We start from the raw sequence: 17,465 nt of genomic DNA on the forward strand, positions 1-17,465 counted from the left end.
CATTCATCACTCCAGCTCTCTGTCTTCAATTTGATTTTTCTCATGTAGATTTAACAGACGCACATCCACTCTATATGTTGCATGTCAATTCGATGGTTACTTTATTTTTGATGCTCTGTCGTGGGGGCGTGGTTAAAACAGCGAAATCATGTTGCTGTTGGTTACTACATTGTGTGCATGAAATGCGTAATGATGATCTCACACTGTTATTCAGACAACATTTAATGCAGTGCATGTGACACATTTTGTGTACACATTTAATAGAAATTGTGATTTTAAAACTTAAAAAAATGGCTGGAATCTTTTATAAAGAAAGCAAAAGCAAAATGTCAGCCTCGAGGGAAAAAAAGAAAAGGAAGGGTGCTGTTCTACAGTCAGTCAGTTGATGGTGCCAAAACAGAAAGTGTTCATAATATATAATGGCGAATTTCTATTTAACGCTCTGGCATCAGGGGGCGTGGCCAAAGCAACACAGTAATTTTGCTGTTGGTCGCTGCATACTTGTGTCTTGATATGTTCCATTGTTGTACAAATAATGCTTACGCACCTTGAAGTTGTGTAAAAGATAATTTTTGTGATGTTTTAACACAATTTGATTCTCCAATCTTTTACCAATTTCTCATTTATACCACCAACCACTACAGTACACAAGAACAGACTGGGTGCAAAACGTCATGCTGATGAGGTCACAACACCAGTGGATTATTTAGCTGGTTTTTGGTCAAGTGGTGTGTGTATGTGTGTATGTGTGTATGTGTGTATGTGTGTGTGTGTGTGTGTGTGTATGAATTTAACGGGAGTATATTTACAGTAGGACAGATCTCTCGGGAGCAGACCACCCCTACACTCTCACGGACGCAGCATCAGCGAAACACATATCGCCGTGGAATTCCAATTAGCCTCATTTAATTAGGCGCTGTAGCTCGTGGCACGGTTCCTTCATTTATTTTAATCTCGTTTATGCACCTTGATTGGTTCACAATATAGCGCTTTTTTAATTAGAGAAGATTGATTCAATCGCATCGATTCGGTATCCTTATTAAATCTAAACAATGGACCCCTCCTTCAGAGCACTGCTATTTTTCATAATTAATGACTATCTTCAGGGGTGGTGTGGTGTGTGTGTGTGTATGTGTGTGTGCATACACACGTGTGGGTGAGTTTAGTAAAGGTATGGAAATTGCTGTTATTAATGGTAGGAGGTATCGGAGAGCGTGAACCAGAAAGTTACAGGTTTGGAACGTAAGCACAAGAAAATATAGCAGTGCTACCTGATCATTTCTTCCTCAAGTTCCTCCATTTCCTTTACTTTTCCTTTTTGAATGAACAGACTCTCTACTGCTCTTACAATTCCAATTCTCTCTCTCTCTCAGGGGTTATAATAATAATGATGATATCGAATAGATAAATGGAATTAAATTAGAAGAAAATTAAAACAAATAACAAAAATATGAAAAGGGTGGCGCAGTTTCAGGATCCCGATTCAGTTGGGAGATTGGGTTGCTGTCTGTGTGGAGTTTCGAATGTTCTCCCATGCAGGTTTCATCCGGGTTCTCCGGTTTCCTCCCACATCCCAAAAACATTCCAGTGGGTGGATTGCTGACTCCGATTTGCCACTGGGTGTAAATTAGAGTGTGAATCTGATGAAATGGCTTCCCATCAAGGGTGTATTCCCGCCTCATGTCCAGTGTTCCTGGAGTCTGAATCCAATGAGAACAGGACAATAAATACAATATTGTAATAAATACAATTTTTCTACTATTTGCATTCAGTCTAAAATGATTCCTGATTTGTTATAGGCTAACAGCATGTAGCCTAGATGTTGTCATTTTGAAAAATACACTTTTAGCAGTGTTTAAATTGCTTATTTTAAATTATATGTGGGAATTGGACCAGCCGAGTTTATCAGAAAAGACTGCAGACAGGTACAAACAGAAATATCTGCAGGATTAAAAAACCGCTGCCACTCACTGCTCTGGAGGGAGGAGTGTGTGTTTGTGTGTGTGTTTGGTTGGTTGCAGCATTATGCAAAGAGGATGAGCGAGGGTCCTCTTTATCTGAAAGAGCATAAAGAGGCTCCATGTCGAGCAGCTGGACTCCGTGTTGAACCCCATTTCTGGCCTTCAACCAAAAAAAAAAGTCGACCCATTTAACACTTGACACTTGCAAAGCAGCTCACAGCTCTTTTAATTTTGTTTGATAACTCAGTTTGTGCAGTGCCTGAGAGCATCCCATTTCTGTCTCTCCTTGTGTCCTGTCCTTTCCCTCTGCGAACACACACACACACACACCCCTTCTCGTCTTGTCAGTATGAAAATGATATTAGAAACAAAATGAGATTTGAAATTTTTATGTTTGACAAGCGACTTGATGAAGGGGTTTCATTGCAGGGGCTTGATCCATGGAAATTTTATGCTAATGGCACTGCTGGCCGAGTTTGGAAATTAATCAGTGGTGGAAAGAGAGAGAGGGAGAGAGATAGGGGAGAGCGAGAGCTCCATAAACAGCTTTCTTTTTTTCTCCTCTCACTCTCTCTCTCTCAGCCACTGAAACTCATCAGAAATAGCCATGGGGTGTTGTCTGTCTGTGTGATGAGGTTGGGAGAGAAATAGGGGAGTTAGAAAATTACACCGCAGCTTAGCACTGATTGATGCGGTAATGTATGCAGCCATGAGTGTAATATTGATTAGACTCTCTATCCGTCTGTCTTCCTCTCCGTCCGTCTGTCTCTCTCTATCGCTTTCATCCGCAAGGAACGTTCATGCCGTCTCTCCTCGTCTCTGCTTATTCTCTCGCCTCTTATTTCATTTATTCTGTGTTCCTGCTCCCCACTCTTCTCTTTATTTCCTTCTCTCTCAGTTAAGACCCAACACACACACACACACACACACTCCTGTTGTCCTCTCACCGTCGCCCCTGAGAGACATTGTTGCAGTCGAGTCACTAATGGAGTCATTATCGGATTTCACTCTCTTAAAACAACACAATTAGTGCAGCGCTCTTAATGACGCTCGCAAGGTAAATGCAGACCAATCTGCCTCTCTGCCTCTCTCTCTCTCTCTCTCTCTGTCTCTCTCTCTCTCTCTCTCTCTGTGCGTGTGTGTTTTACACTACCATGCTGAGGGGACATCAAGCTGAATAAATCACACAAAGCTAATACCGTGTTGTGTGTGTGTGTGTATGTGTGGTGTGTATGGGTGTGTTTGGATGTTTTGAGTGAGCCGGTGTGATTTATTACTTTTCCCCGACGAGACAGCTGTTCCACCGCTCCTTATTTTTGTAATGCATCATCAGCGGGAGGAAAAAAATAATATTATCCCATCTGGCATATTACACTCCGGAGTCTAATAATCTAATGCCGAGCTGCTGTCATTAAAGTGCCACAGGAGCGTTTGTCGGAGCGAGCAGGACTCGCCGCTCTCCATCGCACGCTTATCTCTGGCTGTGATTACACGCAAACATTTTCGTCAATCCGAATGAATTTCATTTTGACTCTAGACTTCGAATAAACTGTTTACATGTACACTAAATCTCCATTTATGTAGTGCTATCTAAAATAAATTTGTGTATGCGAAAAACTGAATTTAATGTCAACAATACTGTAACATCGACAGTCATGTTATGTGTCTTACACACTTTTCTGGCTAGTATCTGCTACCAGTTCTAGCTAGTAGTGGATAACTTACTAGCCTAGCTTGCTTTCTAGATTAGATTATTCTCAGTAATGCAGATTGGTGTAGCTCTGGTGATGAGGAGGTGGTTTGATTTCGCTGTAGATTTGGAGATGGAAAGTCAAGAGAATTTGAGCTGCTTGTGTGCCTTGACTGTACAGTTCAAATGAGACGTCACATCACGTACCGGTGAACGTTCCAAACATACACATGCTGTTATATTTATTTATACTACGGTGGAGTATTGGCGATGAAATATTAACATAACATCAACATGTGGTAAATCTCCTTATAGTCACTCACTAACAATGCTCTTTTTTTTTTTTTTTTTTGCCACCTGAGGTGCAACCTTGATGACACTCAGCTCTTTCCTGACTCCCGAGGAGAGTGTTTTTTAAAAGCATTCGTATTTGTGCACCGGAGGTTTACGAGAAATGGTTGTCTTAAACTCCTTCTGAACTCAAAAGTGTGATGTTTAAATTGTACCCTCCTCAGCATACCTATATATACATACATATATATATATATATATATATATATATATATATATATATATATATATATATATATATATATATATATGTATATATATATATACTCACACACACACACATACATACATATACATTACCACCTCTACTTATATATATCCTTGAATCATGTTCAAGGATAACAGCTAAGTAGAGCTGTTAATGATTGTGATGAACAGATAGTGGTTGTCGTGGTAACATTATAATTTAACAGGTTTGACTGATGCTGAATAAATCGGTGATGAAATGTTCCCGATACTGAGAAATGTGAGCTCGTTTACTAGCAGTTAGCTACCCAGCTAGCTCAGTTAGCTTATATTAATGATATTAGGGATGCCATAAAGAACATTGGGGGCGTTTCCAAATTTGCGTATTGTGTAGTTTGTATATTTAAAGAGTGTTTGAGCGTAGAGAAGTTTCTTGACCAGGTGTAGTTATTTTACTGGGATTAAGGCAAATTAAACGTTTTAAACCTATTAACATGAACTTTTGATTCCTTTCTTATTGTAATCATTTCATACTATTTAACAAAATTCTTTTGTGTGAAGATTTTTGTAATTATTCCAACTCAGCTATAAGTCAGAATGTTAATGTATTTTGTGTGCTTGCATGCTTCAGCCCTGCTAGTTTATAAAAAATTGAATGTCATTGGCTGCATTTCAGTGTGAGAGCCAGCGGGAGGCGCTGTGTGAACTCGGTGCCGAGGTACACCAGTGGCAGCAGGAGGCGCAGGGCCAAAGGGAGAGCCATGAGAAAGAAGTGCGTGAGCTGAGGAGTGAGCTGCGGGAGGAGCAGAGTCGCCTCCATCAGCACAGAGCCAATCTGGAGCGCCTGCACAGAGAGCTGGAGTCGATGCAGAGACAGCAGAGAGACGCCGAGGACGAGGTGAACCTCTTACATATGAGCCATTTACTAGTGTTTTTGTCGTTCCATACTCCTACCTACATGGTCACCTTTTAGGTGTTCAGTTAGAGACTAAAGCTCATATTTCATCCTTCATCAGGGTTCCATTCAAATGGACTAAACGCTGTATATGTGAAAACACACTAAAACCCAGGATACCACTGATGCACTCGTACCTCCACCTCAGAATTAAAATTAAAAGGCTACAGAGTGCAGATTCTTCTGTTATGTTCTTACTGAGCAGTGTGTGTGCGTGTGTGTTGGTGTGTTGCCAGGTCTCCCGTAAGGAAGCAGCTCTACGCTCGCAGGACTCAGAGCTGACTCGGTTGAAGGCCCATCTACTCGAGGCTCAAAGATCGGCTTCGGATGCAGAGGCCCGGCTGCAACCACTCAGCGAGTCTGTGCAGATTTACAAGCAGAAATACCAGACCTGTGTGAGCAAGATCGCGGAGCTAGAGAGCACGCTGCAGAGCCACGAGGAGGAGCGGAGGCAGAGCAGAGCTCAGGTGTTTCAAAGTCTCAATGTACTTTACCTAAAAGTTTAAAAGTCAGACAAAGAGTAAGACAATCCACAATCACAAACAATATGTTGAAGGTTAAAAGAACTTGAAAATAAAAGATTTTTTTACTAGAAATCACGGCAAAAATAAGTTGTAACGATAAAAATAAATCCTAACAAAAAATGAAAAACATAGTTGAAATGGATTTGCTTATTTGCTAACTGAACTTAATTTGCATTTAGACTACATGTTAGAAATGTAATTGTTACAAAGAAACCCTTTTTCTGCTGTATTTAAATGTCGTTGCTTTCTGTTTGGGGGAAGTGAATTAACTGAGTTCATTATAAAATATTGCATGTGGTATAAACTGAAATAATCGCAGTAAAAATCGCCAATCCTGCGCAAAGCTCTCAGTTCCACAATAAGAACATTGTTATAGACGGTTGTAAATAAAGTTCAAACGTTATAGACTGTAGAAGAGTGTGATTTTTACGCATTTAAGATCTGCTCCATGAGTCAGATGACCTTTAGGCCAGTGGTGTGTTAGGAGTGTGTGTCTGTGTATGCTTTTTAAACATGTGTGTTGTGTGTGTGTGTTCAGGTGGTGCAGCAGGAGGAGCAGGTGGTGCGTCTGCAGGCGGAGATCATGGTTCTACGGGGCGATGTGGAGGCGCGCTGTGCTCAGCTGGAGAGCGGTGACGAGGCCCTGACCGCTCTGAGTCGGCAGCTGAGAGACACCAAGAGGGAGCTGGAGCTAAGCCACGCCCACGCGCAGGAGTGTGAGCTGGTGATTGACACACTCCGAGACAACATGGCAACCCTACGCGGTCAGGTCAGAATGAGTATTGGAGATTGCAACTTCTCGGGTTTGGTGTTCACATGGCATGAAGCCAATATGACGTGACGGACTTGAAAAAAAAAAAAAAAGATTTAGAAATCAAGAATGCATCTGCCTATCTGTGTGTGTGTGTGAGAGAGACAGAGAGAGAGAGAGAGAGAGAGAGATGGTTTGGCCTACATTATTCTTATTACGCCATCGATGAGACCATGTGATGATAATACATTACTCAACACTAATAGTTTCATTGTCAAGCTTTTGCTAGATATTACATTTTAGCTCTCACAGCTGGACCAGATGTTAAACCTTTATCTTCTATTTTAAGTGTAATTTTTTTCTGATAAAAAAAAAAAAAAAAGAAGACGACGATAAGTGACCCGCTGCTATTAAGTGCCGAGTGTCTCGACTTGGTGTGTCAGCACATGGACAGGACAGAAAAAGTTAAGCAGCTACATGAGAGTATATTAGCACTGGAAAGAGGATTTGCAGGTGAGCAGTGATGGAGAGAGCGGACACTCTCTCCAGCGGGATTCTGGGAGTTGGAGTTTGTATTGATTTGTAGTTGTTTGAGAGGCTCTGGATTAAGTGTGACACTCTTTGATGTTGTGTAAATGTCACATAGACAGACACAAGCCCCTCCCTTTCTCCAGCTAGACATTTCCTCCCTTTTCATTCCTCTTCTTCTCAGAACAGGGGACATCGCTCCATTAGCAGCCTCTAGATGTTGCATCACACAGAGGCTGTATTGATCCTGCTCTCTTCAAGTTTAGTCCACATCTCACACACACACATGCACACAGGTCTTCCACTCATAACCCCTAGTGAATATGCATGACTTTACATGCAATCCTAAAAACTGTCTTTAACTGAGCGCCTAGTAAACTTTCAGCCTGCTGAGAGAGAGAGAGAGAGAGAGAGAGAGACCAGATGAAGAGAGACAGGAAGCTGGACATCTAATCACTGTATTGTGAGACAGTATTGTTTATTAGTTAGTGTTAGAGAAGTATCCTTATTGATCATTTGGTAAGAATACACACACTTGATGCACACGTGTTGATAAAGTTGTTCAGCTAGCTCGCTGTAATCTGTCTAAGAGCTCAGAGATCCCCTTTACTGGCTCACACAACCAACAGAGTGAGCTAGCCAGCTAAAGCTAGGAAAGGGGAGGGGTTTTGTTCCTACACTTACTAGTTCGTGATTATAATTGGCACATTGATGTTCACAGTTTTATTCTTATAACACTATATTGTTGCGAAGTGATGAATACTTGGGCTGCATCCCAATTAGAGATGTGCACGAGACATTTCTTATCTGTTCCTGTCTGTGAAATTTTCTAAATCGCAATTAATTTTTTAAATAAATTAGTCAATTAATCCACAGGGATCCTGACCAGGATAAATCAGATACTATAGATGAATGAATGAATGAATGAATGAATGCACATTAATAAACATAGCCTTTTTTGTCAGGTGAGTTTCATATCCAACTGCCAGCTCTCACTTTCTTTTTTTTTTTTCTTTTCATTGTGTTCTGCAGGATCCTAATTCCTATACACACCTCTATCCTAAGCCATATACTCTCATGTTAAACAGTGCGTCAGTACACTGGTGGTGTCATTACAGTTTAATGCCCAGTGTGCAGTTTGGACCGCAGCCTTGAGTTCTCCGTAGCTGTCAGAATAATTCACAGACCGGAAAAGACACAGTACAGCCAACATTACACAATGTCTTTCCACAAGGATGTTTTTTATCCCAGATAAATAGATGTACCTGTGCTTCTGGGAAGAGGGAAGTGATGTTATTTGGAGGAAAAGGCCCAATTTAACATAATACCACATTACAAATAAGACAGAGACTGAAATGTAACTTTTACAGTCAAGGCATATGGGCTTTAGGGGCATTTTTTTTAAATTCCAGATTTATATTATTATATAATATTATACTTTATAATACTGTAATATTTGAACATTTTATTATGTCAGTAAAATACGTATGTGTAACGTAAGTGACTAAAAACCATTCACTAGGCGGCATGTCAGAGTCAAAACTTTGTTTAGAGATTTTATGCAGATATTAATGTAAATGTGGCTTGTCTGAATGTGACTCCCATTAACATTTATAAATATTAGCACATCAAATTCATCTTTGATATTTCTAATATTAATTTGTACAATAATTGAATGAAACAGAAGAAGAGATTGTGAGTTTCTCTCGCAACACTGTTTGTAAACAGTGACCCCTAGTTTGGGAACTGCTGCTGTAAAATAACTGGAAATAATTTTACTGTTATGTTCCAGTGCTGAAATTGGATAAAATGCCATAAGAGCAGATTTGGTGAGTTTTTTTTCTCATGTCTGTCTCATCCACACACCTTTATTGCTACGGGAGTTCTGAATTTGCGTTATAGAGCTGCATAGTTTAAAGGTTTATTAAGGGATCTTTCAGTTCTCTTTTAGCACATTCAGATGCAAAGGCTGAAAAACCTTTGAATATTCTTTTAATAAATTCATTAAATGTGATTCTGTCACTTTTCCAGGTGGAAGAGAAGGAGGAGGCTGCGCTGAAGCTCCAGTCTGATTTCTCTCTTTACAGAGCGACTCACATGCACTCCCAGTCAGACTACGAAACCCAAATTTGTCGCATCCGCGAACTGGAACAGGTGACTTCCTCAAACTGAACGCAAACTGTGTGTGTCAAGATTCAGCCGCTCCATCCCGAGCCCCGTCCTGACAGTCTCGGCCCGGCTCTGTGTGACTAATAGTTTGTTGTGGCAGCGTCGTTGAGCTTTAATGGACTGTAGTGGAGCGATCCGTCAGGCTGTCGTATCAGGTGAAGCAGTGGCATCTTACTGTAGCTGCAGCTCCGTGTTAGCATCAGCGTGATTTAGTGGCCCTCTCCTGCCACCGGCCGCTGATTGATTACCCGCTGGCCATGCTGACAGTACCACCATCCACCAGCAACCTTTTAGTGGCATTTTACACACACTTACAGCCCCTCATTTGGCTATTTATACATCTGTAAGTGCCCATGAAATATAGATTTGTTCTGACGGGTGTCAGCCACCGAACCGCAGCCTCGTGACACCTCGTTATTTTAATGGGGTAAAATGAGGGAGGGTCAGACATCAACTTCTGCCACGAACTTGCCTGCCATCCATTTTCCTTTTTTTGTTTTTATTTTTTCCCTCTTTTTTGTTGTTTTTATGTAGCACTCAGCTCATTCAAAGTTGTTTACTGCTGTTTTAATCTGCATAGGTCAAAAGTGCAGTGAGTGGCACACACACACTCACTCACTCACTCACTCACACACACACACACACACTCATTCACTCACTCACTCTCACACACACACAGACACACACACACACACTACCTTTCTGTCTCTTTTGCTCTCTCTGTCTTTCTCTCTTTGTCTCTCTTTTTCTTTTGCTCTCTGTCTCTTTTTCTTTCTTTCTGTCTCTCCCACAATCTCTCTTTCTCTTTCTGTAGCTCTCTTTTTTCCTCTGTGTTTTTCTCTCTCCCTCTTTCTCACTGTCTCTCTCCCCTGTCTCTCACTCTCTTGTTCTTTTGCTTGTTGTCTCTCTCTCTCTTTTGGTCTCTCTTGCCATTCAAACCTTGATATAATAATAATAATAATAATAATAATAATAATAATAATAATAATATTTTACAGGCATCTTAGAGAAAATGTACAGGAAGGAAAAATTAGCCAAAAAATGCCCTAACAAATGGAAAAGGGATAGTGAAAGTGTTGAGAACAGAAAAGTTTTTACATCCAGTTCAAAAAAGGAAATGGAGTAAATGAGAGGAGAGGTGGCGGGTTACACACACTGACATCTGACATGACACACACAAGCTCCAGGTCGGTGTTATAATTAGTAGATGGGACACGTACACTTCCTGGTCTTATTGTCAGATTTGAGGTGACACCTGTCAGGAAGTCGGTGTGTGTATGCGTGGGACATTTCGCATGTGCAGTGGACACTAAGTGAGAGGAGAGGTGAGGTGGAGAGACGGCCTGAGGGCAATGAGGGGGTTTCACTGCTCAAGTGGACCGCTCTTGTGTCTCAAGCTTCTCTGCGCCTTCACCGAGGCACGGGTATAGATATGTGACGTGTGTGTGTGTGTGTATGTGTCCGTCCAGGCGCTCTCCCAGGCCCTGGAGCACTCTGGAACCTGTCACTCAGAGCTGGAGAAGCTCAAAGAGGAAGCACAGGCGCAGAAGCAGCTCAGAGATGGCAGCCTGGCAGGTGAGTGCAACTTCCTGCTCTCTGTCTGCTAATCGTCTTCCAAATGCTTTTCCATCCCTCCTTCAGCAGCTCACGCCACTGAAACTGACTTCTCATGTGGGTACGGCTGGGGAGCTAAAAATTTCAATCTTGCACCTAAACGGTTCTTCAGTTTGTCCCTCTGAGGAACCCTTAAAGGGTCTCTGTGGAGCTCTCTGTGTGGGTCGTGATGAATGCAGGCTTGATACGACAGACAACAGTCATGACAATTCAGCCGCTTGTTGACATTATAATTGTTTTATTTGTTTAATTAAATGTTACTGTACCTTCTTTACATAACTTCAGTATATTTTCTTTTTGGTTTGCCACTGGTTCTCTGTCTCATTCTGTCTTTTTCTACCTGTCTCTTTTTATCTCTCTCTCTCTCTCTCTCTCTGCCTGTTTCTTTGCTTGTGTCTCTCTGTCTCTATCAAATTCAAACACACTTTCTATCTCTCTGTCTATCTGTCTTTCTCTCTCTCTCTCTGTGTCTGTCTCTCCTTCTCACTCTCTGTCTGTCTCTGTCTCTCTTTCTCCCTCTTGCTTTCTCTGTCTCTGTCCGACTCTGTCTTTCTCTCTCACGCTTTCTGTCGCTCCTCTCTCTCACTCACTCTTCTCTCTGTCTCTCTTTCTCCCTCTTGCTTTCTCTGTCTCTGTCCGACTCTGTCTTTCTCTCTCACGCTTTCTGTCGCTCCTCTCTCTCACTCACTCTTCTCTCTGTCTCTCTTTATCTCTTGCTACCTGTCTCTCTCTCCCTTTCACTCTCCCTCTCTCTGTCTGTCTATCTCTGTCTCTTTCTCTCTGTGTCTCGCACTCTCTCCTTCTTTCATTCTCTCACTCATGATACACATTCATCAGCAAAATATATTCAAATCATTTTCAAATGTGATTAAGTATTAGAAACGAAAATACAATGATGAAGAGATTTCACTGCCAAACTGAATGCTTTTTTTTTCCTGAGATTTTGACGAAACTGCATCAGCGATGATGTCACCATTCTCCCTCAGCGAGTCAGAAGTGCTGAAACCTTGCAGTCATGAACAGAAATCCTGTTTTGTTCATTTAGTGTATTACGCGTGGGATATTAGACCATGCACAAGAGATAATGCTGAACGTTTATGTCATTTTAGACCTGGATTGCACTCAGTTACGAAAAAACAAAACAAAAAAATGACACTTCTCACAATTCTAACGATATACATCACAAATTGCAATGCCCTATGGGTTCATTTCTGTGTGTGTGTGTGTGTGTGTGTGTCAGAGGTGCGAAGGCTGCAGGAGTTGATGAGGAAGCTCCAGGCTGATGCTGTGTGTGAGGCTCAGAGCAGACAGGCTGACGTGGACACTCTGGAGCTCAGAGTCACCGAACTGGAGGAAAAACTAGAGGCAGCTCGTAGGCAGTGTGTACAGAAAGAGCAGGTATACACACACACACACACACACACACACACACACACACAGATAGCTTGGCTAAGGCTTATAAGCAGACACAGAGTTTTGACAAGGCCAGCTTCTTCTTTTGCTCTGTGTAGTTACAAACATCAGCTGCATGTTTCATGAAAAATCCTGAATGTTCGCTACTGGCATTTAAGAGTACATTCAAGGTTAATGTGTTTCAATGACAGCAAGCTTTTAAAAAGGTATTATTTGGATTTTGTGGAGTTGAGAAATGCAGTCAATCATCTGAGATCAAGGTTTGACAATTCGCCCACATGAGCCAATGCAGTTATATGAACTGTGAATATCTGTGAATACGAGTCATTTTACACATCGGCGCCTTCTCCAGAGCGCACATCATCCGACAGTCGGCTTTCTTTTCCATCCGTACACACTATGGTTACTCTTTGCTACAGTAGAAGTGTGTTAATCAATAGTCTAGTTAAATGAAATGAAATTGATCTCGTGAGCATAGAATGTGACACATGTACGTGTAACATCAGTAGCATCAAGGTCAACCTCGCCTGTTCTCTAAGTGTAGGAATACCTTAGGAAACGCAAATGTTCCTTTTAGTTGTTTGATGAATAGATTTTAAGAAGAAACTCTTAGCTAGGGTGTCATTCTCCTGACACATAAAGCATTCAGGACGTGTAAATAAGCTCATGAGTTTGCGTCGCCGTGTTCTGCAGGCCGTGCAGAAAAGAGACACGCTTCTGAGGCAGTCTGAGGCAGACCTGGTCCAGGCGCGGGATAAGATCCGAGGCAAGGCAGCAGAGGTAGAAAGGCACGCCGCCACCATTCAGGCTCTACAGGCAGAACTCCGGCAAGCCAAGAAAGAGAAGAGAGAGAGGGAGAACGAGTGCGGCAAGCTCCGCACACAGCTGCTGCAGATCCGTGATGAGCTGAAGGAGGCCCGGAGCAGCTGCAGAGACAGCGGTGAGAAACCCGGGAGATAATATATGAGTATTTGTCAAGTAGTAACTGATCATTTTATGTTTTATGAATAAATATGTTTTACAATGACTGGACATTTATACCATATTTGCATGCAAAACTTATTTTCCCTGTGCGTGTGTGTGTGTGTGTGTATTGGCCTTCCAGCGCAGGAACTGGCTCGTCACGAGGAGAAGGTGCTGCTGCTGGAGGGCGGGCAACAGCGAGCGCAGGAGCAGCTGGCAGAGCGAGTAGCTGAGGTGGTCCGGGCTGAGCAGAGCCAGAGGAGACTTCATGCCGAGCTCAGGAGAGTCCAGCAGAGACTGGAATCCAGCGAGCAGGAGCTCCACGACTGCAGGTACACCTCAAACACACACTCACTCGGTGAATATCGGAGTGAGGTAAGTGCACATCGACTCTCATTTGGATGAATTCTGTACCTCATGTAGAATGAAGAAAGCAGATTCTCTCCACAATTATTTGGGAGATTTGATTTTTGGGGAAGCTGAAAGTAAATTCCATTCAATCCGGAAAGTTCTCTGGCTGTTATCTCCTGCTCAGCCTTCAGAGCATTTCCACGCACACGTGGTCTTCATCGGTTCACGGCCCCACCTCGAGATCAGATGTTTAAACAATCATGAGACGACATGCAGCAGTGACTTCTCAGCACCTTAGCCAGCCGTTTGCCAAAGGTCACTTGTTCAGTCAGGCGTAGGAGCTAATGCTAAAGCGCCGCCATCCGCCTGCCAATACGCATTACGGAGGATTTAGTAATTAAGCGATAGGCTGAGGACTAAATTGGGTGTTTGTGGGCCGTGGAGACGCGGCGAGGTCCCTGCAGCCATGCAGATAGGGGATTCTAATTGCCAGGGATATTGATCATCCTGGCGAGGGTGGGCTCAGGAATCGCGCGGGAGATCGATTAGCTGTTACCGTGGTCGGTTTGTCAATGAGTGAGACAGAAAGAGAGAGAGAGACAGAGAGAGAGAGAAATGTATAAAGGAAAGCAGGGTTTTAAGCTCAGTTTCTCACACTCCCGTAATCGAAAAAGTGACACAGCATTTCATAAAATACCTACCTCATCACCCTCAGTCTGGTGACAGGTCCTGGCTTTGTCTTTCCCTTTTCCTTCTCTTTTTTCGACTGAGTTAAGTTCTTCCATGTTTGGAGTGTTACAGTTTGACATGTTCCTATTTTAAACAAAAATACAGTGAGGTTAATTAAAAACTCACACATCATGATTAATGGAAAACTGATTAGTGTTAGTATATGATAACGGTCTAGAATAGTGCATATGTATGTGATTTGAGACACAACACTAGTTTGGAGGTAGATGGACGGGGGAATTTGTCCTTTTTTTTTTTGCTGAACTATACTGGTGCAGAGTGTCAGGATGGTGAAAAGACTAAAATAGCACATATTAATTTAAACATGTCTTGTCTGAATGTGACTCCCAGTAATTTTTACAAATATTAGTGCACAAAAATATTAATTTCTAAAATAACCAAATGATGTGGGCGAAGATGTAGATACCTAATGAGCAAAGCAGAGGAGACAGTGGCGAGGAAAAAGTCTCTGAGACAGTGTGATGAAGAAACCTTGACTTGACCTTCCTCTCCTGGGTGAGAAGAGTTAAATATTTACAATATACAAGTGTAGAATAACAAAGACAAAAAATACTGAATGTATAGGATGTTCCGCATGAGCAGATTGTGAATAAGAGCCCTGGAATGAGTACAGAACAGTCTTTCTGATTAGAGCAGCAGTTCTACAGCAGCAGACTACAAAACTACAGTATCCAGGTGATTATCCACTGAAACAAGGAGCATGAGGGTCCATGTGGGACCAGCTACAGAGCAGAAAGTAGAACATTAGGATGAATGAGTGACACTGTAACACGTCTGTATGTGGAGTGATTTTACATGCTGTGCTCATTATGAGTTGCTGATAAAAGAGAACAGTGGAGAGAGATGTGATGGGACTTTAATTGGATTAGCTGCTTCGGTTGATGCTTTCTGAGTCGTGATTCAGGCCCTCATGCTCCATCGGTGGCTGAGCTCATCCTCCTCCCATCTCTAATTAGCTTCAGGGCTCGTTCATTAAATGTTTAAGCTTGCCTTGTCTGATTACAGCCAACAACCTTTTTCTGCCACGCTCACCGTTTCTGCACGGCATCATGCTCCAATTAAGACAGAGTGAGCTTCCTGGAGCTTGATTAAACAGTAGAGAGATAGAGAATTACAGCAAATTAGATGTTGTGGAGGAAGTGTGGACTGTAGCGTGATAAGCTGCGATGAAAGTACACCAGCTTTTTCACAGCGCTCACTTCCCGCCTGTAGTCCTGTGGTCACAGAATGTTCTACATTCATTTCTCTTGTATTGCCAGTTTACAAATATCCTGTACACCATGATAGACTGGACAGGCATCATACTCTAGTTTCACCTGCAGGACTCAGCTGGAGCAGGTGAAGCTGGAGGCCGGCAGCAGCAGGCAGGCTCATCTCAGCGCCCAGCAGGAGGCTTCACGGCTGCAGCAGGAGAACCAGGAGCTCCAGGAAGAGCTGAACAGCACCAAAGAGACCTTTACACACATGCAGGAGCAGGTATTTACAACCTCCTCATCCTGGTTGAACAAGGAAAACAGGAAGTTTTTGAATTCAGTTTTTGAACGTATACGTATGGTTGTATATGTCGTATACGTTCTAATGCCGATTTCTCTGGTAACATGCACCACCGTGCAAGGTCTGTGATTCTGCTTCTGCATCTCAATACCTGAATTCTTGCCACCACAAAACATTCCACTGATCCATATTAATCAGTACTGACTGGTCAAAGCTGCTCTAAGTGATTTTGCTTGCTAGTGATAGCTGTCAGGATGTAAAGACATTCATTCATTGATTCATCTTCAGTAAGCGCTTTAGCAGGGCATTACACACACAAACACACACACACACACACACACACTCATTCAAACCTAGGGTCAATTTAGAGTCACCACTCCACCTACTGGCATATTTTTGGGAGCTGGAAGGAAACTGGAGAACTAGAAACCCATGCAAACACAGTGAGAACCTGCACAACTCTACACAATCAGTAACCCAATCTCAGGAGATTTATTTAGCTGTTTTTAAAAATCACTTGTGGTTGCTTTAATGGTGTGCTTGTCACTAAGCATAGCTGATCAGTTATCAGTCTTGCAATTCCCTAAACCCTATGTGTGCGTGTGCGTGTGTGTGTTCAAGCTGAGGGAGCACTCGGTGACGGCTCAGGCTCTGCGTGTGGAGCTGGCACAGGAACAGGCCCGGCAGCAGGAGCAGCTGGACTGGGTACAGAGGACACGTCAGAGAGAGGACAGCCTGGAGTCTGAGAGAGATAAGCTCAGAGCTGACCTGCAAACGGTCAGAAACCAGGTATGCACACACACACACACACACACACAAACATATGCACATACTGTTCATTTTACATCATCCCTGTTTAAACCCTTGTCATCATAAACGTCATTTTTAATCTATCAAAAATAATTATTTGCTGAAAATCTCTCCACCTATACTCTTATTAAAAATACATGGATCTATGAATATATAGATATGCAAATTAGATATGCCCCGTATCCTTCCAATTTTATGAGAATTATCTAACTTGATTAACTGTTTCGCTAGCTCTCATTTTGTAACATCTGGCATGAGCGGAATTTCGTTATGAAAGTCTCGATCATCGTTTTGCTCACTGTCAAAATATACACCAATCAGCCATAATATTAAAACCACTGACAGGTGAATAACATTGATTATTTTGCTACAATGGCACCTGTCAAGGGGTGGGATATATTAGGCAGCAAGTGAACTCTCAAAGCTGATGTGTTGGAAGCAGGAAAAATGGGCAAGCATAAGGATCTGAGCGACTTTGACAAGGGCCAAATTGTGATGGCTAGATGACTGGGTCAGAGCACCTCCAAAACGCAGGTCTTGTGGGGTTTTCCCCGTATGCAGTGGTTAGTACCTACCGAAAGTGGTCCAAGGAAGGACAACCAGTGAACCTGGCGACAGAGAAGGGTAGAGAAGGCTAGCCACCAGAAGAGCTACTGTAGCACAAATTGCTGAAAAAGTTAATGCTGGCGATGATAGAAAGGTGTCAGAACACACTCGTGCATTACAGCTTGCTGCGTATGGGGCTGCGTAGCTGCAGACCGGTCAGAGCGCCCATGCTGACCTCTGACCACCGCCGAAAGCACCTACAATGGGCACGTGAGCATCAGAACTGGACCATGGAGCAGTGGAAGAAGGTGGTCTGGTCTGATGAATCATGTTTTGTTTTACATCATGTATCATGTGGACAGCTGGGTGCGTGTAAGTCACTTACCTGGGGAAGAGATGGCACCAGGAT

The 17,465-nt window shown here is 42.6% G+C and overlaps 1 protein-coding gene across 5 annotated transcripts in view; it reads left to right on the forward strand.

Moving 5' to 3' along the window:
* Window positions 1-17,465, forward strand: part of LOC113536638 (myosin-11) — a 172,422-nt gene that overhangs the window by 140,298 nt on the left and 14,659 nt on the right. For all 5 annotated transcript variants that reach the window (XM_053238123.1, XM_053238119.1, XM_053238120.1 and 2 more), the window contains 10 exons: window positions 4,865-5,086; window positions 5,380-5,610; window positions 6,206-6,436; window positions 8,978-9,100; window positions 10,585-10,690; window positions 11,970-12,127; window positions 12,836-13,082; window positions 13,248-13,431; window positions 15,523-15,682; window positions 16,322-16,489. In XM_053238123.1, the coding sequence (XP_053094098.1) occupies window positions 4,865-5,086; window positions 5,380-5,610; window positions 6,206-6,436; window positions 8,978-9,100; window positions 10,585-10,690; window positions 11,970-12,127; window positions 12,836-13,082; window positions 13,248-13,431; window positions 15,523-15,682; window positions 16,322-16,489 (1,830 nt within the window). The remainder of the gene's footprint in view (window positions 1-4,864; window positions 5,087-5,379; window positions 5,611-6,205; window positions 6,437-8,977; window positions 9,101-10,584; window positions 10,691-11,969; window positions 12,128-12,835; window positions 13,083-13,247; window positions 13,432-15,522; window positions 15,683-16,321; window positions 16,490-17,465) is intronic.

This window comes from Pangasianodon hypophthalmus, chromosome 11 (genome assembly GCF_027358585.1).
Source record: "Pangasianodon hypophthalmus isolate fPanHyp1 chromosome 11, fPanHyp1.pri, whole genome shotgun sequence".
NCBI classification, from domain to species: domain Eukaryota; kingdom Metazoa; phylum Chordata; class Actinopteri; order Siluriformes; family Pangasiidae; genus Pangasianodon; species Pangasianodon hypophthalmus.